Source organism: Drosophila erecta, unplaced genomic scaffold (genome assembly GCF_003286155.1).
Source record: "Drosophila erecta strain 14021-0224.00,06,07 unplaced genomic scaffold, DereRS2 tig00000126-arrow-pilon, whole genome shotgun sequence".
Classification (NCBI taxonomy): Eukaryota; Metazoa; Arthropoda; class Insecta; order Diptera; family Drosophilidae; genus Drosophila; species Drosophila erecta.
This window is the reverse complement of record NW_020825209.1, coordinates 5429515-5455211: the sequence shown is the minus strand read 5'-3', so window position 1 is coordinate 5455211 and position 25697 is coordinate 5429515. Positions and strand designations below refer to the sequence as shown.

The 25697-nt window shown below is 40.6% G+C and overlaps 1 protein-coding gene across 8 annotated transcripts in view; it reads right to left on the bottom strand.

The window, feature by feature from the left end:
• Positions 1–25697, bottom strand: part of LOC6549772 (probable Ras GTPase-activating protein) — a 41722-nt gene that overhangs the window by 5348 nt on the left and 10677 nt on the right. For 2 of the 8 annotated variants that reach the window (XM_026982427.1, XM_015155635.2), the window contains exons 1-3: positions 23452–23502; positions 11163–11748; positions 10178–10249 (exon numbers count right to left, since the gene is read on the bottom strand). In XM_026982427.1, coding sequence (XP_026838228.1) covers positions 10178–10249; positions 11163–11580 — 490 coding nt within the window. In that variant the 5' untranslated portion in view covers positions 11581–11748; positions 23452–23502. Of the gene's footprint in view, positions 1–592; positions 649–5366; positions 8252–10177; positions 10250–11162; positions 11749–23451; positions 23503–24967; positions 25161–25595; positions 25623–25697 lie in introns of those variants that run through there. The other 6 variants (XM_026982429.1, XM_001977556.3, XM_026982428.1 and 3 more) reach the window with 5 other exon arrangements.

The following is a 25697-nucleotide window of genomic DNA, read 5'->3' as shown; positions in this document are numbered from 1 at the left end:
CTCCCGCACATTTCTCTGTAATCCCGTCCCGCATAACAAAAACGGCCACAACACTTTGGCATGAATCGCTCGTTCGTTCGTTCGTTTTTTTGGAAGAGATCAAAACTGGTTTTCGCCTGTCGAACAAAAGAAAAGGAGCAGCTGCTGCTCAAATGAATTTATCCCAGCTCCGGAGAGCCATCAACATTGCCGCATCACCTGCCGCAAAAAATAACAACAGCCGGAGCAGCCAGAAGACATGGAAACTGAGGCAAGGAGGCAAGCGCAGTGGCAGTGGCAACAGCAGCAGCAGCAGCAGCGGAAGGGGCAGGTAGGAATGATTCATCATTCATGTGCCTCATTACCGTGGCAAGATGCTAAGCGAGTGCACTCAGCACAGAAAATAGAACCAAATGACACGAACCACATGATCCGAATTCAGGTTATCAGACCTGTTTCCTAAATAACAAACGCTGAGTATCTGTTTCATTGTATATACACCATGACTCATTTACTTTATTATCCTATAACAGGAATAGCAACTATAGGTTATTTATATATTATGGATTATTTTCTATTATATTATTGTATTTATTTATCAATATAAAGTTACCATTGAGCGGGAAATCCATCGCCGTATTTGTCAGATGAAGACAACAAGACTACAGGTATCTCTTACATAATTTCACATTTTAGCCAATAAATAGCAGTAAATAGTGTGTACTGTTAATATGCTAGCTTGGTCGAGGAAAATAGTAAGAACTGCCTCTTAAGATCGTATTTTCCGCAGTGCAGTGCGCCGTAGCTGAAACTGAGTTCAGAATCCGGCAACCAGAAACCAGTTTCCACCTGGGCATCTCGTCCTCTCCTTTTCACAGAGCCGCCCTCGCAGCCAAGAGGAAAATGAAGAACGAGCCCAAAAACAAAGCGACCTTGTCGAAGGCAGACCACCTACAAAGTTAGCCATGAAAATGAGGGGATATCGTGTGTTGGCGGTGGGAGGAACGGAGGTGGAACCCATGGACGTGGTGCCATATCCCATCGTTCTGACTCATCGGGGGAGAGCAAACATCATTCTTATCTGATGGCATGCAAAGGGCAGTTCCATGTTTTATGGGCTACTCCGCCCCCATCGGTTTCTTTTGCTGTCCAAAAGGGCTGCCTTTCGCATTTCCAGGTTGATTCATTTGAATAGTCAACAGCAGATGCAAACCGCACGATTTGTCATTCATTCAAAAAATACAGCAAACCAACAAGAGGGGGAATCCAAATTGTGTCATGTTTGGCATTTAGAGGCACACAATTTCTATTATTAATACAAAATGGAAAAGAGCGAGCAAAAAATATGAAATACTCCTATATAAGATCAAAACTCGCTGATGAGCAACTGTATCATCAGCATCTCAATCTTACCGCCCAGCGAAAAAGCATCAAATTCAAAGCGATAAAGCATACATGAATAAAAAGGTGAATCGAATACGGCGCATTTATACCGATTTTGTAGACGGTGGGTGTTCCACGCCCCCAGATCAATGCCAAATGTGGAATAGGCACGCAAATCTGGCCAGCAGGGAAAGAAAAGGTTAGCAAAGAACACGCACTCCATGAAAAATGTGTGTTCTTTATTAATGAAAACTATGAAAGGTTGCTATCTCAACACTTTCAAATTTGTAATATATTTATATACTATACATAAACATATTTCTTCTCTTTACAAACTTTCCATAGTAATCTAGGGCAAGTTGGCTTATCAAATTTCTGTAGAAACAAGCTGCAATTACTTGAACATTTCTGCTTCATAAAGAAAGTAATTATTGTACCCTCTAAGCGTTTCAATGGGTTTGAACTGCCGTTTGCATGATGACCCCACATTAATAAGTAATGTAGCTAAGAGCTGAGTTCAAGAACTGATTAAGTCTCTATTGGATGATACAAACGAGATTGTCTGTTTCTACATTGAAAAGTCGAATGAAACCCAATGATGGCAAACACCATTTCGGGCAAAAAAGGTGGGCCAATCGCATATATAGTGCGATGAAGTCAGCAGAGCTCATCAGGTCTAGTATATTACACCTAATCTCCGGCGAGTGTGTAATAATTTGGTAATTTTTGGCCAGATGACCGGACCTCCGAGATCGCGAGTTCATGATCGTGATTATGCCGAAATGCTGATGCTGATGCTGACTACTCATTCGAGTATATGCACGAATATTGCTCATCGCTTGAGTCACTCCATCGGCCATCGATCGACATATTCTTTGGCTTTCGGGGTCTTGAGACAGCGATGCAATTAAAACGGCTTAGAGTCGGGGGCCAAAGAAAGGGGTTCGCTTTCACTGGCCTCCGACCGAAATGGTGATCGATCGAATTGTATCGGATATATGTACATGTGTATCTTGGGCCCCTTGGGCGGATGCTAACTGTGCGATAAGGTCGGCGCTCAATTATCGACGCGTTAAGTAAACCAAAGCAAAAGCACCGTGTGGAAAGTGGAAATGCGTACAGTGATCACTCACTATCTCACGATCCGTCAGAGGAGCTCTGATAAATGGAACTAGGCAACCGACCAACTAGCAAACCAACGATCGTGGCAGATAAATGGCCACAGTATCTTTATCTCAACTTGGCTTTGTTTTGTTTTGTTTCTCTTCTCGCCGTATTTCTCGAAAATGTCAAGCGTTTTGGGCTGAGTGATATGTGAAATATGTACTATATGTTCTATGGGACCATGGAGTCGCAGTCTTCTGCGATAAGAGGTTAATCAATAATGAAGTAACTTTATACATATTTGAGTAGCGCCCGCTCTCAAATCATAAATATTCCTTTCGGACTTGTCTATTTTCATTGCATTTCCATCGACGCGTCTGCTTTATCGACGTAAAATAGAAACCGCCTTGGGTTAAGTCGATAGTTACGAAAGCGTCTGCGCCTTATCACATTACAAATAAAATGCAACTGAACTGCAACTACGGCCACACTGAGCGAATGTAGCGGCAAACTACAGCAAACACTATCTCGATGTTTGCTGACCACTTGAAATGGACTGTGAGGCACTTGAGAAAGATGCACATGTGTTTTGAAACTCTATTTTTGGGACATGTACGTACAAAGTATACGTTTGAATGTGAATTCACATGTCGTAGCATTACAAATTTGGTACTTTTGAATATTTATACATTTTTGTAGGCAAGAAGCGTAACACTATTAACAGAATCAGCAAAAAATCAGTTAATATGCCCTCGCATGTAACAAAAAGTCTTAAAGCATTACAAATTACAACACAATTTGGATTTCGTAAATTGTTTGGCACACAATCATTCAAGATGATTTAACATAATTGCAAATATTTCAGCCACAATTTGTTTGCTCATTTTCTTGAGTTTATCTTCAAATTGACACCAATTATTTGCAGTGCATCAGCGAAAAATGGCAGCAACAATTTGAGTTTTAAAATAAAGCGGTTCGTTTGTTTGGCATACTCATTCTCCTCTCTCGCTTGCTCGCTCGCTCTCTATCTCTTTTCTGGCTTCAAAAAAAAACTGGTTTCTGGTGCGGGTGTGTGTGAATCATAATAAAATAGCAACAGTCCAGAGAAAAGCAACGAAATTGAAATTGTAGCCAGAGAGAATGGAAGGGAAGATGGGAAGGGCAGAGAAGGGAAATAAAAACAAGCAAACAGAAACGACGCCGCACAGTGGGACCATGATTTAAATGATCACAAATCGAATTGGTCACACTTCTGCAGCGGCGTTAATGCGAATCGATCGGGCATTTAACGGTACCGCAGAGCGTGATCCTCTCTCTTTCGAACTCATTGAAATGCAATGAGCTTCCTGGCGGCGTTCCATGTATAGAAAACTGATTCCGATTCAATGGCCAGCACAGCGAGAATAATTCAAGAAGTCGTCAATAGTTGGAAGAAAAAACACCAATGGCGTTCCTGGAATACCAAATCAGAATGCAAGAGGATACAGATACTTTATTTATGTACACACTCCAATCACTTTCGAATCGGTTTATAGGGGTTCAGTTCAGAATCTACACAGAAAGAAAGCCAGATCCCAACAGATCACAATACATTTATTCAACACTTTTTTAACGACTACAAAGTAGGTCAAAATCAATCTTATAAAGAATAATATCAAAAAAGAATTACCCATTAGAACATGTAAGCCTATGACCAAATGAAACCTCTTTAGTATATAGAATGTCATACAGCCTAGTCTAATATTCGTTCTGTAACATGATATCATTTAATATTCTTAATTTACTGTGCACTGCTATGAAGCCCATGGTGCGACGCTTCACTGCCCTCCAGGGCCATCAAATTGAGCTACAATTGAGCCACACAATTGGGCTACGTTCCAAAAGAATACATATGTATGTATGTATACTTGGGCGCACATGAATATATGTGTATACAAGTATATATATAAATGGTGGTGTTGTTTGGGGGAGGAGGGTTCACCTCCGATCGTGTGTAAATAAAGTAGCTGGCAGGCTTGATGATGGCAAACGTCGCAAAAGAAACGCACAGGAAGGCTTAATAAGAGCCGCCAGAAAGTGTGAAGAACACACGAAAAAAGAAGGGGGCCGTGGCACAGCTGCGGTCATAATAATAGCCCTTGAAACATCTGCCATTAAAATAGTAGGTACCCACAATAAAAGTTGTAATTTACAAGCATAACATTGTGTTGTGGAGTTTTTATATTAGCCATTATCACCCCTAATAGACACTTTGTTGTATGTTTTGTACTTTAGTTAATATATCTGGATCATTAGGCAATATCTACTAATTTGTACAGTAATAGTGAAAATTCGATATAAAGTAATGCTTATCGGAAGTATTACATATCACATACATATTACGAATATAACTATTATTATACAAATTAAAAGTATGACATTGTGGAGTTGTATATTCGGTATCATTTCTGCTAAGAGAGGGGGGATCTTTTTGAGATCCATTAGGTCTAGAAACAAATGATATTGAGAGTAAAATTGAAGTACAGCAGTGATCTTGGTAATTGGAGATACGAATTTAAAATGAGTACGTGATACCTTGGTCATAAGTTTCTCGTTATTCGGATAAAGATATCTATTGTAGACCTATAATTTCGGCCGATACTGTCACAAAGGGGCGAGGTTATGGTCTTATCTTATCGTGACCCTGCGCAGATAGGGGAATTCCAAATACGATCGCCGTTGCTCGATACAAACCGGGATTGTTCGATCGGATCGAAATGAAATGGTGTGTATATGGGATCACAAAGGGGTTGTTTTTCGGTTGTTTGCCACAGGAAATACTTATGTATGTAGTACTTGCTGTCCATTGAGCAGACACAAAAGAATTCGGAGCAATTTATTATTTGCTTGAATCGACCTACCGGAATGATGTCCCGCATCGTCCTCCGTCGTTGCCGTTGTCTCATTCTCTGTGGTCACAGAGAGATCCGCTCCAGTTGCGGATGCGGATGCCATGTGTATGGCCAGATCCCTGATCTTGAATCGTTCGCAGATCAGTTTCTCGCACTGATCCGCCTGGAAATAGCAGTTGAGCTCGTCCAGACTCAAGGGACACACATCGTAGGGCTGGTAGAAGTGTTTGCCCCAGCTGCCATTGCTGCTGGAATTGTCCCCAGCACAGCTGGAGGACAATGCTCCCTGCATCAGGACGCCCTGATGGACTCCGAGTCCGTTGGATCCACTTGCCGAGCCCAGAAGGCCAGCCTGATTTGGTTTTAGCAGCGAATTGCTGCGTGCCACCTTGGTGGAGTGGGCACGTCGGATGAAGCTAAGCGATTTCTTGGGCGGCGAACAGATCGCCGAGGTATTTGGGGGCGTGGCCGCGGCTATATCCGCCGTCAGTTTGGGTGTGGACTTGAGCAGAAAGAGGTTCTTCGGCGGAAAACTGTGCGTGAGTATCGAGGTGGCCGAACAGCTGTTCTGCAGCTTGTAGGGCGATGAGCCCGCTATCTGACTGGCCGTACTGCCGCCGAACAGCTGGCGCTGTTTCTCCTGCAGCTTTTCCCGCTTTTCCCGCTTTTCCTGCTTCTCCTGATACTTTTCGCGCTTCTTCTCGAGCTCATCCAGTGCGGCTGCCTCGCGTAAAACAACTGAAGGCGATAGATTTTGCGGCAGGGTCTTCGATTTTGCACGGAGCGTAATCAGCGTCGTCGTCGTCGTCGTTGTGGTCGTAGTACCATTACCATTACCATTACCATTATTATTATTGGGCGTCGTGTTTGTGGCCAAACCGCGCTCCACCGATGGCAGCGGTACAGCCAGTATATTGGTTCGCGATCGGGATTTCATTAGCTTTATGGGCGTCGAGGTGTTCGTCTGCATGCGACTTATCTCTGAATCATCATCGTAGTCGTTTGACTCATGGGCGGCGGATAATGCCTGCTGTTTTGGCGGCGGGGGCGTGGCCAGGACAATGTCGTTCTCCTCATTGAAATGAGTCCTGGGCGCAGCCGTATTTGGTATGTTCTGGGTGTTTGGCATGGATGGCATGGTTGGCATGGTTGGCATGGTACTAACATTACTACCCATCGAGGACTGCTCGTTATCGCTGCCATTCAAACTGATGACGTTCAGCACGATGCCATATCGCTTCAGTTTCGATGGGGATGCGGTGGTGGTGGAATTATTGTTGCCGGTGGGCATGGACTTGAGCAGCTGTTCGCGATGACGGGCCTCCGTGGAGTTCTCCTCATCCTCATCCGTATCGGAGTACTGGGCCGCATTCTCGCTGCCACTGATGCTCCAATTGAAGCCGCAAGGAGGCGACATTTTCGATGGAGTTTTCCGCTCGAAGAGAGCACTAACCTTGGCCACGCCGCTTTTCACCGAACTCGATTTGCGCAGACTATAGCTTTTCGATGATTTCGTATCGGAGTTCGTTAGGGAGTTACTATTGCTACTTAGGCTGGTGTTACTCGATGACTTTTGGACCAGATGATCGGTTGGTGTATCCTTTTTGGTCTCCTCTTCGTCTTCTATTACCAATGGTACATAGAATGTGGAGCGTCGTCTCTGGGATTTTTCCTCCGGCGTCGCTACTATCGGGCTTTCACTGTTTCCTGTGTCTACTGCTGCTGTTGTTGTGGCTGTTGCTGTTGTTGTGCTGCTAGCGGCCTGCAACATTTTGCTATTTTTCGCTCAGTGTAGTTTCGAGAGCATGGTACACACACACATTTGCAGCGTGAGATAGGTGGAGAAAGAGAGATAGCGAGAGGGAGCACACGCAGGTATATTTTGTGTTTGTGTTTATCGACGCTGCTGCTGCCGCTGCTTCTTCTTCTAGTACTTCTACTTCTTTCTCTTTTTCGCTGATGCTTCTGTTTTAACTTCTTGGTATTTACTTCCCCTCTCGCTTCGCCTTAAAGTTATTTTTATTGCAGTTGTTGCAGTGTGCGTTTGTCGCTTGGCTTATAAAAATTATGCGCTCAACTGCATTTCCGCGTTTTTTCTCTCTCTTCGCGCTTTGTTTTTGCTCCTATTTTATCGCCTTTTCGCATCACATTGTCGCTTGGTTAAGTTTGTCTTTATTTATCTTTATTTGTTGTACTACTCTTGCTTTTTTGTTGTTGATGTTGGTTAATTTTGGTTTTCAGTTGCAGCTTATACACACACACACGCACACACACAACCGCAGCGCAGAGAAACTGAACTAATACACACGCACACGCATCTTTCTTCTCCTTCGTGTGCAGGAATGCATTTATCGGTTGTTGTTGTTAGAATTAGGGGATAAAACACTTTAACAAAAACAGCACTAGCTTTAACAATTATGCAAAAAAAAAATAAACAATTTGAAGTGTAGCTCAGCAAACAAGGCAAAGGAGGTATTATTTATGCAGCGCAGGGCATAATAAAATGCAATAACATAGTTAAAACCGACGCGCGCGAGAGCAAAAAAACAATAATAATAAACGGGACGATTTAAACAACCGCCGTTGCCGCTCCGTTCCGTTCCGTCCACTCCACCCGAACTCAAAAATCGATCTGATCTAGCGATGTACAAAACATTTGCGCCGCGATGTTTGCTGCGGCGATACTTTTCGGCGTTTTGACGCTATCGATTAATCGGTTTTCAAGCAATGATCGTGTGCTACGTGCCAGTCATGCCTTTTTCATAATTTTGCTCTAATTAAACGCACAGTTCTTAGTGTTAAATGTCAATATACGACGTGTTTCACACAGTGACTGATCTCGAATGCGGAAAGACAAAAAAAACAGCAGTCGACGATCGCCAGTGCTGCCCATCGAGGGTGCTGCCCATGCGCAGAGAGCGCCAGTGGGGCTATCGAGAGAGGCCACAATAGCGGTGAAAATAATAGCTACAACCTTTTCCGAAATAACTAAATTTCAATTAGAATACGTTCAAAATGCTGTATGTGGAATATGTATACCATTTTCAACGATATTGGATAAAATATCGTCCAAAGTGAATTGGATTGAATTCGTATTAGTTGTGTATAAGATGCAATAATTAAAAGAGCCATGTATGTAGCTACGCTTTGGAGCACACTAAGTAATCCTATTTTCCTACCTCAACTGTGGGTGTCTATGAATGTGTGTTAGGTGCTAGTTGGGCAGTCGGGCAAGGCATAATACAAATTAAGGGAACACCAACCGAACCGCACACCCCACACCACATCCCCAAACTCATACCAGCCGTCGTAACGCTTGGTTCGCTCTCTACCTCTACCTCTATTTTATTTTATTATTGTGTTTTTTCTTTCCGTTTTTTGTTCACTGCGGAAGTGCGTGACTATGGGGTTTTATGTGACACGTTCACCTCCTTCGCCGCAACGAAAAACGGAAGACTTGTTTACGAGCGGCTCGAAAGTAACCATTTCCATTCGCATTTCCATGGGCATTACCTTAGCATAGGGGCACAATGATCTGGGTGAGAGGGAGTTTTCTGTTTCACTTTTCAACTTTCAACCCCTGGCCAAGCGATCGTTATATAAGCCACGTCCTGCCTCTTGAAATTCCGTTACCTTTATAGGGAATGGAATTTGCCTAAATTCATAAACAACCTCTCTTCGGGAAGTTATGCAAATACACATAGGGTAATCCATGAAAAACTGCATACTTTTTGGGTTGTGTAGAATACGACGTCATGTAGATATCTGCGTGTTGAATTCGGAACATTACAGTAAAATCTTTTGAGTAGATCATCTTAAAACTCCTCGATTTATGCAGAAAGTTAATATAATAAGGAAAATTGTTAATCGTGTATAAATGAAAAATCACTTCTTTTTATGCCTGTTACTCGAATTTTGTTGTAATTTTAATGTTGTATGATGTTGTAGAAATTCAAAAATATTAAAAAAAATCCCAAGCCTGAAGTTCTAAACTTCATAACTCAACTTATCTTAATCGGATTTTTATCTTAATCTGCATTTAAATTTAAAAATGTATTTTTCTTTAATTTTTATGTCATTTTTTTATGTTAAAATTTTTAAAAATTCCAAAGTAAACCAAATTGAACCGAAGTCTTAGACTTTTAACAATATGTTTGTTTACAAAAACTAAAGGTGCTAATAGTTAACTCAGTTTCATGGTATATAAATATTTATAAAGCGTTTTAAGACTGGTTGCCTTTAAGTGGCACATAATTACCAAGTTTTAAATGCTTAATTGTGTACTCTAAAAGCAAGACATGAGAGTAAAATTTGTATCGGTTTTCGCCATGGTTAATGTGAAAATTACGTTACCATTTAAGATTGCGTTTATGTAATGAGTAGATTGTTTAACTGCAGTTTGTGTTCTTTTTCTTGAGTTTTCCAGAATCCCGGATACAGCGGAATATTTGTAATATAACTTTTAAGAAACCCCAAGCGTCAGAATGCATATGCTTGGTTACATATCGCCCATGAAGTGATAATGTCCAGCAATTGCTGATAAGTTTAGAGCAGATCGGATTGCGCTGAGCCGGCAAAAGTATTCGCATTTGTGGGTTTCTAGGTCTCTATCTGGCAGTCCAGTACAATAGCGTTCTAAGCGCCACATGGAAATGGGGGAATCAGAAACTTGAACAGAAACAATGTCACGACATTGAGATACGGATAATGCATGAGTAAGTTGCTGACATAGTCACTCACTCACTCACTCACTCAATCATTCACCACACTCAAAAGGGATTCAATCGAACAAGCGGGCACTTTGTTGTTATGGTTGTTACCTTCATTCAGGGATGTATCGTTTAGCGCCGTATCGAAATGTATGCGAGGCAGTGTCTTCGACTTGTACTCACCTGAAAGTAGTGGAAATGAGATTGAAATGGATTAGTTGTGTTCGTTCGATGCAAATGCCAGCCTAATGCTAAGTGCTAAATGTTTTCTAGCTAGTAGTGTTGTGTTTGGTGTTTAATTTTGCAAAACTCGACCCATTTACATGGCCTGACCTTTGAGCTGGTGCCGTAAAATTTCACTTCAATTAATGCAAAATATGAAATACAGCGAGATACAATTGCTAGACAAGGCATCGCAAGTGGTCGCGGCGATGACAATGTGGGGCACGCTCGTAAATTGAGCAATCGTTGTAGGTGACCCAGGAGTCTGTCAGTGTATGTATCTGTATCTGTGTCTTTGTCTGTATCTGTGTCTGTCTCTGGGATCTCCGGTCTTTAAAAGAGCCCCAGCCCCTTGGGTTCCCAGACCAAGGCGTTATTATTGTGATTATGACTGTTCCGTTGACACTTTTTTCCCAACCAAACACTGCATTATCTACTTTGCGCGGGTCATCAGTCGTAACTGTGCAACTGTAAATTATGCCGCCACACAATTGACTTCAAAGCGGAATGGCCGAACTGACGAACCGACGAACTGCCCAACCAATCCAGTGATAATTCTGAATTCCCATTCTCACTCTCGATGATGTCACTCACATCCGTCTTCCATCCATCCACCCATCCACCCATTCATCCAATCATCCAGTAATGTGATGACAGATGAAACAACTCCGAGGGGTTCTCCGATGTGAATATACAGCTGAATCACTTCGACTTCGACTGAAGAACTTATCAACTATATCCTTGCTATACATACAAAATAATGTTAGTTACGTTAGTAGTTAATAGGTGTCAAGTAGAATTCATTGCTCTAACTAAAGTGCTAGTGCAGCACCTTTCAGAAACCTAGTGATATGCCTCTCAAGTGTCTACTTACTCCTGCCCGTGGCCTCCAGCGTGGAAGCACCCGATCCTGTCCCAGGCACTCGCTCCTGGTCGCCGCCCCTCATCAGCTGCATCGCCTGCAGTATCTCCACGTCGGTGTTCATCGTTCCGTGAATGGGCGGAGTGGGTGCATCATCCCGCTCGCCCCTCAAACAGGAGGCCAATCCCCGACCACGGGGCATTGTGCTCCTCCGCAGAGCCGAAGTTGGGGGCTGCTGCTGCTGCTGATCCATGGTTCGCGTCGCTGGATTCAGCGTGGAGTTCTGAGAGTTCGGCGAGTTCTGCGTGTTCTGGGAATTCTGGGGGACAGTACGCGGCATGGAGTGCATCTTCCTCTGTTGCGGAGTCGTCGAATTTGCCGTCTGCATTTGCACCTCGTCGCTAATTGCTCGCAAAGCACCGCAATTCATTCTGATTTGGTTAGCTGCTTTTCTATTTGGTATCCTTGCTAAAGTTGCCTTTGCAGATTTTTGGTTTCCGTTGCCGTCGTAGTTTTGTTAATTTTTTATATACATACATATACATACATATATATATTTTCTTTTTTAGTTCTTTGTGTTTAACCTTGACATGGTTTCCTGTGCGACAAAGGGGCAGGTATAAGTTTCAGTTCACAACACTCGCGAGGGGTGAAACACACTGGCTTGGCTTGGTCGATTTCGTTATGCGTTTTAAGCGGTTGAAAGTTGCAAGAATAAAGTTTACATTTCAATTAGGCGAACACCGTTGACTTCCATTCAAATGTTTTCTTTCCACATAGACACATGGGTATTTAAACTGATCATGGACAACCATCCCCACTTAATTCGGTTAAACAGGCCTGTTTTCCGTTTTTCCTTCGGGCCCAAAACATAACCATCTGACGTCGATTTAACCCAGCTAAGTCTGGTTTCGCTTGCCTGCGTCGGCAATTAAGATTTATGGTCATGGCGTGTTGGCCCTGTAAGCGCACCCCTACCGGCTTCTACCGCCCTCTAAGGCGAACAAATAATAATAATAATCTAAAGGCTCCTACGACTGCGACGGGCCACTTTTTTGGGCCACTCAATATTGTTCAGCTAATTTTTCCAAGTGGTTTCTCGTTCTTCTGCACACGCGCGACTGCCCAACAAAGGAAAAGATATTAATAATATTGCACACACACATGCACATGAGTATGTATAATGTATGTATATGTGTGCAGTGTTGGTGTTTTGGCTTCAATTTTCCTTTTAACTTGTTCAATTTTACGCTCGTTGGGTGTCTTATGTACGAGCAGCTGTGTTTTTTTTCAGTGGGTGGGGGCTTTCCACATTCGATCGAGAGAGAGAGAGAAATAGAGAAATCCGCAGAAGAGAGCGTATAAATTATTTAACCCACTCAAGATTGTTATTACAAACTGTTCGACTCATATCAAAGCATTATTGTATGTAAATGTGCAACTACTCTGTTCTAGCAATATAGTTTAAAATCACATTTATCTGGCAGATAGCACGAGTTTTCCCTCTTAAGTCTGGGGCGCCAATCGATAAATGCAGCCCAATTAAATCGTAATGTATGCAATCAGCCCAAGGCGTTAAAAATCTGAAATGATTGAGGAGCTTTGGCTTTCTCTTGTTCGGTTTTTGCATTTTCCCCCCTGAAAATGGCAGCAAGTAAAAAAAAACGAAAGAGAAAAACCGAAAATGGGGTTTTGTTCGTACGGCGGTGTGAATTCTAGGCCTCAATTTTGTGGTTTGCTGATTTCCATTACTGGATTTTCCTCTTGCGTGCGTTTCGCGTTTTTATTTTTTCGTTTTAGTTTTATTGTTATTAAAATAATTTTCCATATCTGCTTTCAATTGCTGCGTGCCCGAAAAGAAAACTCGTTGCTAACCATCATAGTTTTCTAGTTGAATTTTTTGTGTGCGTGCTCTGGTGATAAACATAAATTTCGCCACAAAGACTTGACTATTTTTTCATTACTTTCTCCAACGGTAGCCACGACAGACACGCGGCAGCTGTTCTCTAAATGCCTCTCTTTTCCTGGCTACACTGCACCAAATATTGTGTTCTTCACTTAACTAGATCGTATAGGAACGTTGTTTGCCATGAATTGTGAATATGTGAGGTATTTTTTCACATGAGATTCCAATTGGAAAGATTTGAAATTATGATTTGCAGTTACAAGATTTTTCAAAAAAAATTCCAAATTTTGCATAATGAAATGTGATTTGTTTAAGGTTCAATCCAAACTCACTCAAAGTACATTCGAAAGTAGCTTAGACATTGAATATAGGCTTTACAATTATTAGAATTTGCATATAGAATAGTATATATTTAAACACTTCAGGATTTTGTATACATTTTCTGAATCATTACAAAATTCAAGAATTTTCTGAATCTTAACTAAGTAGAGATCAGTAGAGAAAGGAACATTTGGTATTTCAACCACTTGATTTGAAATTACTTAAAGACTTGTCTAAGTAGAGACCAGGACTTAAAGTACATTTCACTTCCATTTAAGACATGGAGCCAACGGATTTTCTCTGAGTGCAGGCTCTCATCTCATTCACGCTTCTCTGCTCATTCGAGCAAGTCGCCCACGTTGCCACCTGTGCGCCCAGAACGGCCGACAGACTCTCTTTTGTCCACCGGCCATTCCACCTTCCATTTAAACGGAAGTGCAAGCCAATGGCCAGAAGTGCTCAGAATTCGATATGCTGTGTATGCTGTATGCTATATGGCATGGCATACTATACACAATATGGTCACATGACTCCTACTCCGCTTCCCTTTTCATTCCGCCGGCGACTGATGATGTTTTTATATGGGAAAAAGGGAAAAACTCCAAACAAAAGCGTCAACTGCAACGGATGCGCCATATAAAGGCAGCATGCAACGCTTCAAGCTGAAAGCTCTTTTTTCCCCATGTGATTCCTTGCTTTTTTTTTGTTTTTTGTGTTTTTTTGCTGATTAATGCAGCCGGCGTTGGCGTCACAATATGTTTGCTTTATATACGTTGTTTGGATTTTTTCGTTTTTTCTTTAATTTTTATTTATTGTTTTTTGAGGGCGTCCCGTGCGCATAATGAATAATTTGGCAGAGATGCATTTTTGCACGTCGATGACGCTGGAAGCAATAGCAGCAACAACAAGCTCAAACATCCAAGCCAACAAAGTCAATCCAATCATAGACTTTGCCCCGACTCAACCGATTACATATGCACCTAGGCAAGTATCTCTCGCAAAGTACACATATATATGGCTCGCGGAGGGGGGTTGAGGGGGCTGGACCAGGTGATAAGCCGCGAAAGGTAAAAGTCTTGGCCGTCAAGGTGCAGAGAACAAAACCACAAAGATCCAGCGGAAGATGAATGATCCGGAGCCCGAGAACGAGACCAAGACCGAAACCGAGCCTAGAGTAAATCTTCCATTTCCTCCACACCTAATCCAAAGCAATCAGATTACAAGCTGTGTAAAACTTTTCTTTTTCATATACAAGATTACAGGCTGTGTAAAACTTTTCTTTTTCCTACACAAGATTACAGGCTGTGTAGAACTTTTCTTTTTCATATGCAATGTACATGATCCCCAATTCCATAGAAATAATAGATTATAACATATTTTAGTTTGAATAGAACTTAAATACCCACTTCCCAACTTCTTTTAGAGCCCATTTATGTTGCAACACTTTTACGGCAAGAGTAGAAACACCCATTCTCGAGCATTAAATATTAGAATCTAGAGAATTAGAATTTCGGCAGATAATGGTTCCGGTCCGTTCCGGAGAAGTTCAAAACCGCCCAGAAGCAAGGTCCCACACAATTGCGAGTAGCAGCCAAACCCAAACCAAAGCCAAAGCCAAAGACAAAGCTCATTAGGTTTACGGCTAATATATATTATAATGAGTATCGCCTTATAATAGGCACTCTGGTGGCTGCCCTCGTCGCGGGGACGTGGGAAACTTTCCATCTATTCATCTTTTGTCGCATAGAACACCACGGCGACGATGATCGCCAGAGCGGCATTTACTTCAAGCACCATCAGAGCGAAACCGGTGTTTCGATCGCACTTGCCAAAACAGGCCCCTTATTTGGCTTAGTGTATTTATACGGCTTCTAAAATATTGCGAATTTTTATTTTTATACATTGCATTTCAAAAATGTACACCATATCTACATAACAAATTATTACACATTCAAAATTCACAAAAAAAGGGGTTCAAAGAAACCAAAGAGGTTATCACAGTTCAAAATAAACAAATTATTACACATTCATAATTCACAACAAAAAAAAATGTTTCAAATAACTTAGTAATACCAAACATAAAGGAAAAATGGTAGTATCTGTACTACAACTACTTTACAAATAATAAATATGCAATAAAATATAAATATGCCCAAGAGCTTGAACAACTTTGTAAATCACATGCAAGCACTTTGTACTTCTGTGTGAAATTTTAGATAGCTGTCTTTCCGAGTGGCGGGTTCATGGATCGTGGACAATGGACTGGGTAGCCAAACGACTTGTGTATCGGAATTGAATGAAAGAAGGGCCGTGGGCTCTGTGCACCGGTCCCCAGGTCATTTCCCTCTGCGCAAAACAGCCAGTTGAGAGATCAGCATCAGAGGGAAGTACAGGGTACAGAAACTAAAGTGACTACAACATCAGCACAGAAAGAAAAATACATAAAATAAGGCAAAAGGCACAGATCTAAGATTTCTATTATGGCATTTCTTCAATCTTCTTCTTAATTTTTTTTTATTTTTTTTATTTATCGCATCTGTGTAGTGGCCCGCTCGTCTCCATCAACATTTTCATTTTCCAGGTTCTTTTTTTCTGCTATTTTCAGTTTACCCATTTTGCCGGGCAAACAGCGAATTGAAGTCGCAGCGTAATTGACGTTATAGTGATGAGATGAGATCAAAATGGACCACAATGATTGCGGCGATAATTGCGACACAGACAGACGGGCACACAAATATTCTTTTGGAGCCACGCACCGAGGAATGATAAATGAAATGTGCCAGGGAAAAGATGCAGCGATACCCAGATTTCGGATACGCGGAAAAACCAACTGGCGATGAAGACAATGTAACGCACACGAGGGAGGGTCGGAGTCGGAAAAACCCACTTCTGAATGAAAAGTGCTGCGGAAAAGTGTTAATGTTCCAGAGAAATGCCCATAAGCTTAAGATTCCCTGACACACTCTTGCAGAGTGGCAAAACTATCTATCTCAGAAGAAAACTAAATAAATAAAAAACAACATCAAGTTAACTGGTGATGGCTATCGATAGGATGTGCTCGTACCTTCAAATCTACATAAAGTCTGCATAATTTGCACATGAAGTATTCAAACGAACTGCACCCAAAATGGCATAGAAGTGAAAACATGTCTTCAAAACATTAAACTGCAAATATGGCTTAAATAAAGGGTTTCTAATAGTTTCATCGATTATGGCGGAGCTTCGCCATAAAAAGAAGTTCCAAGAATAACATTAGGAAGCAAGTGCTTGTACAATGTACATCTGTTTTTGGAGAAGTGTATACTCGTACCCCTGCCATTTTTCAGGTGATTTCCAAAGGGGTGGGGCGTTGGTGGGCGGCATTGTGTGTGTTTGGGATTCATTCAGAACAATAGCAATCTAATGATGATAATGATGATTATTGCAAACAACAACTAGGTAAACTGTAGTGGCCAGGTCAGGCGCTGGTGGAGGGGGGTGGTACTTGGAGGGCGGGGTCGTGGTCGTTGATCCACAGTCAAATTAAATTACCAGCCAACCACAACGAAGTAACAACGAAAAAGTGAAATTGTTGTTGCTCTCGTCCGGTTGTCATTGAAGGCACGTTTTCGTATTTTCGACGGATATTCGCGGTTTCTTATTTGAAGTGATCAGATAAATAAAGTGGAGTGCGGGAGGGGGAAGGGAAAGGGGAAGGCGGTAGGGTACGTATCTCAATCCCCAATAAAGGGAGTTCATGTAGAGGCATAGTACGTGAGTGGGAATGATTTTCATCGCAGATCCGAGGCGAGACATCGAAACCAATCGAGAAATTCAGCAAATATCGTGGGAGCATCTAAGTTTAAAGAAAGAGTTCTAACTTCCCAAAATGAACTCAATCGAAACTCAATGCGAGGTCATGGCATATCAATACAACTTATTTATTATTATGAATGCAAACGGAAAACGCCTGAAACAACTGATTGTGCTGAAACTGCTGATAATATCGCAAGGGAAGTTGTGTTAATTTCTGGTAATTTGAGTGCAATTAGTAGCTGTAAATGAGCTCATAAAAGAGAGCTTCCCAGATCCCAGCGATTATTTGTGCACTTACTAATCTACTGCGCTATACTGTTGTATTTCCCCGATGACTGGGTAGATAAAGAACTCAAGATCTATAGAACTATAGAACTTGAACACCGTTAGAACCCGTCATCATCAGCATGCGAGTGCTGTTTGAGCCACTTTCCTTCCTCACAACCGAACTAAAAAATGGTGTTGTATGGGGAGCGAAGAGATGCAGACATATGGCGAAGACAAAGCAATTTTCACACGATGAACTTAAGTCGCAGTAGCCCCCACTTTGCGCCCCCCCCCCCTTTTTTTTCCCCTCTAAATCTAGCCCCCCTCGACTCATCCGATATATTCGTGTCAACATGTGTTGTTGCATATTATGTAAATTATTTGCTGGGCAAAAAGAGGAAAGAGCAGCAAACTCATTGTCTTTGTGCAGAGAGAAACATTCATTAGGTTTCTAAATATTATATTTCAGTTATACTAAAATTCATGTAAGTAATTCTACATGTGAAGTATACTCGTATCTTTTAAATATTGTGTTTGAATATATGTATGCTTACAGGCATACTTTAAGTTTGTTCTTCAGTTATTCCTTTTCTCCAAGTGCCTATCTTCCCTCTCTTTCGCAGCCCCAATTGCGGTCTCTTTCGTGGGCCCAAGTAGCACCCAATGGGCCATCTCCAACAGACAGGCCACAACATTGTTGACCATGTTGAAATACATAAAGCAATATTAACTGTTTTAATGCTTTTTTCGGTCTGCAGTGCGAGGGAGAGAAGAACAGAGGGAGGGAGAGAGAGAGGGAGAGAGAGAGAGGGAGAGAGAGAGGTAGCATCGACCAGAGACTTATGGAGCTCGTATTATTTCTGCCTGCTACCATTTTATTACCAGAACTGTGTGAACTTGTTGCTCGCGCTTTTCCTTTTCATTCCTGTAGTTTTGTTTAGTTGTTCGTGCGATTATTTTTCCAATTTCTTCTCTGTTTTTTTTCTTGACTTTGCTAAATTTAGAGTAGAGTAGAGAGCTTAGGAAAATGAAAACTTGTGTGTATTTTTGGAAATGATTTCAAACGCATCTCAAGGTGCGAAATAAACAAATTTCTCGCCCAATGTAAACAAATCAAGCGTACCGAAAAATTTCGGTTCTGCTCGTCAAAATATAAACAAAATCAGCGGGATTGTTTGGATCGTGTTTATATGGGGCCATAGTAACAACAAATATGGGAAACTGATTCGGATAGTACGAAAATTTGCATTGAGAAAAGGCACATGTAACAATATGACGTGTTGTAGTGTCTTCGCAATAAATTTAAGCAATTTCAATTACATTGTAAAGCAATTATATTCTTAGATTTTAAAATCGTAATACCTAATATTCATGAGAATAAGAGAAAACACACTGAGGTATCAAATGAATAAACATTGTAATACCGACAATTAGCCAAGTATTTCGTATGTTTGTGGCTTTCTGTGGCCAAGAAAATGAAGGGTTTTCTTATGACCTTAGTTTCGGTCTTCAAATTAAGCCTCATGATCCATCATCATATGCTTTATCACTCATCCAGCACAACGATTAGGTTGCTGCCGCCACTTGATTATACAATCGAGTTAATTTGATGTTTCGCTGGCAGCAATTGCCACCATACACCATATCCATACACCATATCCATGCACCATACACCACACACCATACACCATCTATACCATATATGTATATATGGTATATATATCCATATATCCCATATAGATCGGGGCGTGTCCCAGGCCACAGAAAAGCGGATGATTGTACATCCCATACGTTTGTGCATTAGCCAGTGCGATGACGACATCTCTGAAATGTGTGGCAATCCGCGGACGGATAGGCAAGTGGAAGATACAAATACAGATACATTTACAGACAACTTAGCTACGGATACGCAAAATGCCGACAGACAGGCAGATAGATTTATGACATATATGAATTACTAACTGTGCCGCTTCGCTAATTGTTGTTATTGCTACTTTTTGCCATAGTTATGATTCGAATTATTCAATTTTCAGCAGGCCCGAGAAATCAGCAGAAACTTCAAAGCAACGGAAATGCAAAAACAACCCGCACTCATGTAAACGAAGGAAAAGAAGGGAAAACTTCAAGCAACCACACCGGTAATACCCTTTACGTATACAAAAGAAAAATTATAACAAAATGACTGTAATCAAATAATATAGTCACATATATAATCATAGATGTGGGAAATGAGTAAAATTAATTTTGAAACATGTACATCCGAGGATTTGCGATGTACTTGTAGCGCATCGAGCGAATCGTTGTGGCCGAACGAAAATGCAATTGGCCAAAACCAGCGCCACAACCAGATAAAAACTGAAAAAGCAATTTCCAAGCGTCCGCCGCCCGTTGCAATGCATTTTAATTTGACTTTAACTATTTGCGCATATAATTAACAGCAGCAGTTAGTACACATAAACAAATATACGTTCTATTGTAATAATATTGGAAAAAATTGGGTAAATGTATTCATTGTATGTTATTTTTATTACAGTTGAAGAAAGAAACCTGTTCGTTTCATATCTATGCTGCGAGTATTATGCTGAGCCTTCTTTTTCATTTGAAATAATACCATAAAATATAATTTTTATAGTTTTCAAACGCATTTAGTTTCTCTTGGTGTATCGCTTGCAACCAAAAACACCAACTGCGTGTCTTTCATTTTGAGTGGAAGGGGATCGCATTGTCTGGCAATTTCGCCCGCAACAATGAGATAAATATGTATATAGTATATATACATATATCTCGTTGGATAGGCTCGACAACTACAAAAACTACAACTGCCAACAGCAGCTTGTTCGCAATAATAACTCAAAAAAAGCTCTCCAATGTGACATGTGCCAGCCCCCTCCCATTCAACCCCCCTCGAAAACGCCGCCCCTCCTTTGGCCATTCAGCCAATGCAAATATGAAGCTTTGTTTCCATGAACTCCAGCGAAAAAACAGCTGAACTGCGAGATGAGGGGGGGAAAGCGCAGAGAAACTGGGAGAAAAAGCGAGGAAGTCGAGAGGAAGATCAGCTGACAACAATGCAAAGAGAAGGGCAGGCAAAAACAAAACAAACTAGTCGAAACTAAAGGAAAACAACAAAAAAAAACACAAAGATCTCAAACAATTACACACAATTCCCTTGTTACAGTGCTTAACAAAAGATGATGGCCACAAATTTGATCGACTGCTGAGAAATCCTATGGCTAAAACACTTTGTTGCCAACAAACGGGAGTTCCTAGGTGGCCAAAACACTCGCTTTATTACGCTGGTTTCCCCATAATATCACAACCATCAAAATATTGTTACGAAATAAACTATACAATACCTTCACAAAAAGCTAAGGCATTATAATATCTTTGGGTTCTTCACCTTCCATTCGTTACTATTAAAAACAAAGCTGCTTTATTCGCAAATATATATTTTATAGACAATTGTTTGCAGTATTTTTTATTCAACTATGCAGTTCTGTGGGAACTCTTTTTAGATCTTTAACTGCTTTGGATCTTAAGAACTTAATCATAATATCTTCATTAAATGTAAGAAAAGAAAATTTCTCACAAAAAGTTTTGAATATTCGCTTAATTATTCGTTTAAGCAATGTCGTAATATCTTTAGTTTCCATTCATTACTTCAAAAATTCAGAATTTTTGTAATTGCCATTTTTTTTCAAATCTACCCCTTTGATACAGATTCCCCCAAAACAGTTTACATTTCTGACACCTTATTTTCAGGTCGGATTCAATCGGCTCCATTTAAGGCAACCAATAAAATCCCATTCACAAACTGTTAACCTCAGTTTATTAATTTAACGAGCAGCAGAAATAGTGACAGGCGAATAGATCTAAAAATTGAATAGATGTAGATATAGATATAGATACAGAGAAGTCAAAATTCATAGAGGACGTGATGAAAACATAGCGACTGGTCTAGATGAATGCAAATTCTGAAGTGAAGTGCTATTTTTGTATGATATTCACCAAGTGCATGTGGATCAACAATTGTTGATGTTGCAGTTGCTGCTGCAGTTTGTTGCAGTTTGTTGCAGTTGTTCTTGGCTCTGAATACTATACTATACTCCACATGTAGTGCGTTCAAGTAGATGCATGTATAAATAAAATGTGGGTCATGTGCATCAAATTATTTAATTGGTGTCAATTGGCGTTGGATTTTTCTTTTCGCTTTTCGCTCGCTCGGCCGCTTTTCTTTTATTTTATTTTCATTGCATTTCGTTTCGATTTCCGTTAAGCCGTTTAACTTGATGTTGTTGCTGCGTTTACAGCTGAAATTGCAGTTGCAGTTAGTGTTGCTGTTGCAGTTGCAGTTGCAGTTGTGTCAATAAGCCGGGCTTAACACTTTTGTGTGATTTGCATGGGCCTCGAAATTTTGATTGAGCGCAACTATACAGAGCGAAATCTTCAAGACATTGCACTGAATTTGAATCCAAAAAATATTATTTTTCATATATGTATATACTTGTACTGTCAATGTTTACACCAAACGAATAACTTTAAAATTTGAACTTATAAAGAAATGTGTAATTTTCAGCTACCCTATTGTATTTTAAATGGGATTTCTTAGCCTAGTTGATGCACAGTAGCATTTTTAGCTGCTAGATATTGATGTACGCCAACGATTTCTCTCAGTGCCCAAAGTAGAAGCAACAAATTTGAACCTGCCTATAATGTGTGTCAACGGCTTCTGATTGCAGCAATAACAGCAGCTGACAGCAACCACTATTTACAACAAATAATAAACAAGACGGCCAGAAGCTCCCTTATTACCCCCCACCACCCCCAACAAAAAGGGGCACCCCACTACGGTTCCGTGTTGCCATGTTCCAAATTCTTCGATACCAAAGCGAAGAAAAAGACGGCTAATCCGGATACGATTATGGCCGTAAACGGTTTACAGTAACCAAAGACTACAAAGTAACTGAAGCAACAACAACGTGACTTTCCGGTGTCCCTTAAAACGGTGTCAAGCGCTCATTTCCCTAATTTAGTTTACATTTTTCTCCCATTCTTTCTCATTTCCTTTCTTTTTCTTTTTCTCTTAATTTGGTGTCTTTTTGTCGCTCACCCAAAAAAAAACAAAAGAAATATAGAAAACCGCCCATGGAACGCAAGTCGTATAATAAAATGTGAAATTTCTGGTAGAAAATAAACACTTTAAGATCGCATTTTATCGCATAATAAATGTAAAAATTTCATTTGATTGACATTTTAGATAAAATTATACAAATCATCTGAATTTAAAAACGCACATATTGCAAATTTCATATCACAACCGTAATAATGACCTTAAACTCTTTAAACTTTAGTTTAAACTTTGAACTGTAACTCTTTAGGATAGACGTACCCAATAAGCATACATTTGTCAAAGTACAAACATTGTAATAGTTTTGAGTATATCGAAATGAAACATTTCAAGCATACACGAAATAAAGAGAAAGCCCCAAAAACGATCTTGAAAATATGAGAAATGATTTCCCTGCTGCCTGTATTGCTGAATTTATGTGGCCAAGATGATGGTGATGAGCTATGGCAGAATGCGGGGGCGGGGTTGGTTTCCTGGGCAGGGGGGTTGGTTGCGATGGGGGTTTTGCACTCGCAAGTTTGCCTTTGTAGTTGCCCAGTTTTTTTGTTTTTTTTTTATTTTTGTATATATTTTTTTGTACGATTTTCACATTCTGTTTGTTTTTGTTTGCATTTATTTTTAGAACATTTTCGAATTCGCAACGCACACGCACGCAAATACAAGCACGGCCCGCATAGTTTAGCCATGTTTTCAGCCATTTTCCATGCTACCATACGATATTCACTTGAGCCAAAAAAATATATTAAAAAAAATAGATGATTAAACGCATAGCTTTCGTACGAAACTGCTGCTAAACGTTTCTTAGTTGTTGTTTAGCGGCGCCAAGCCAGGCCAGTCATTTTGCACTGTTAACGTTAGCTAAATAATCTAAATAATCAACGCACCGAACGGAGCGAACTGAACCGCCTGCGCCGGAAGCTTAAAATCGACTGAACAATGCTGAGCAGCGAACAACCATTCAGAGCAATAGCAACATGCTGCTGCAGCATGTTGCTGACTAAAATGTTGCCGGAACGAATGGAATGGGAAACGAATGGAATTGGAATTGAGAGTTCGGAATTGTTTGGAATTCGCACATGTAAAAAATAAAATAAAAACAAAAATTAAATCTACAAATTAGGTTTATTTTAATTTTAATAAAATGAAGCTATCTTGTCATTAATTATTTAAGTTCGTTTAAAAATGAATAATGTAATCTAACTTAATCTTATCCAAAATGTAGAAATATGGAATATATGTTAAATATATATACCAGATCTATGATCGCTTCTTTTCGCTTTTTCAAACTTTCCCGAATTGAAGTGCAAGTGCAACATGTCGGTGACATTGTCAGTGAATTGTGTTCACTCACAAAACAAATTTTCATTTAAAGTTGACCTTTTTAACTTGTGGTGCATTGGGGGAGTGGCAGTATTCGCTTCCAAAAATATATATTGATTTTATGAATAATGTACGTGCAAAAATGTGCTCGGCACGGCGATCACGCATCTCACGTTATTAAGAGATGACCTATAATGTGCATCCATTGAAATGACGGTTCACGTTACAGTTTGCACGTGGTTGCATTAAAATATATCCGTTCTTAATGAGCCGCACAACTTATAGATAAGCTCACACACAAACGAGCAATAGAACCGAAACGATCTCGCCATCGACGGAAGTGTCGGCTGCACGGACGGCACCTTCCACATGGGGCCAAAACCGAAAACCGCCCACCCCTCCCACTGCAGCCACCCCAAAAGCGCCTCCCTCCCGTTCGCCATTGTGCCGAATGCTCCGGCATGCGTGACGCTACAAACAAATTTCCTGACTACTCACACACATAGAATGCATAGGAAAAAAAAAGAAACGCAAGACACAGATACACACACCTCTAGATACGATCGAAAAGTGTTACGGACCCACAGCAAAACACGAACAAAAACTAAAACTGCAATTACCGATGAGCACTGATGAGCCCGCTTGCCGGTCAAATGCAATTAAAGCGCCGCTTGACCACACCAACAAAATCAAAGCCACCTGACGCGAAGCCATATATTGCATAACACTTGAATGGGGTGATATACCCATAACAGGGTAGCGGAGAATCACTTCCTTCCGAACTGAAATGGTATCGTTTGAAAAGATCATTGTCTATGGGTTCTCTAGCTTTTTGGTTTTTAGCATATTTCGATGCACCAAAGGAGTCATTCAAAAATTCGTAAACAAGAGGGATTAAAAATTATATTCTCTATACTTCTGCATTCTGTATGTCATATTTTTTGATCGTGAAAATAACTATTTTCTTGCATAGACGACTTAAAATACCCAAATTGTCCCTTTTTCTGTGTTGACATGGTGAATAGGTTTTGCAAAACAACACCTTGAATTTATTGTGTAACACATAGGCCTAGTACTTACCTAGTTCACTGTAAAGCGTCGTGTTCAGGACGATGTCGTTGATGCCACTCATGCCGCTGCTTCCGCCAACACACGAATCTGAATCCTCGTTTTCCTCGGCCAACGTCGGCGGTCCATCCCACAAAGCCTTCGCAGGACGACGAACTCGGTCCAATCGGACCCTTGGAATGTCCTCGTAGCACACATCGCCTAGCTGAAGATCAAGGTTGGGCGGTTGTAAAAGTAATTAGCATGATGTCGCCGAAATATGCAAAATATCCGACATTTTACCGTTTCCGTTTCATAGCTTTATACATTATGATTGCAAACACAATTTTGCGATATTTTCCCATTAAATATAGTAAAATCCGTGGTAAGTGAAAATATTGGTAGCATATGTATAGTATTTTACTAAGATTTAATCTAGGAATGTTAGGATATTAGTTTTTAGATATTTAAATTTACATTTATTCTTGAGGGTATGTTCAGATCTTAGCTTTTAGATTTTTCATTAACATTCTTCCCTTAGGAATTAAATAACTATCCTCAATTCAATTGAATCACCAATGACGTAAAAACGGAAACAGTAACGTGTCTTTTCGATTATGATGGGCGGTTTTCCAGTTCCGCATCGCATTGCACTACCCACCTCCTTTTTGGGCGTGGCCGGGAATATCTACAGGTTAGTAGAACGATAGTAGTAGTAGCGGTTTGTTTACATCCATATTGGTTAGCGATAGTGTGCAGTGGT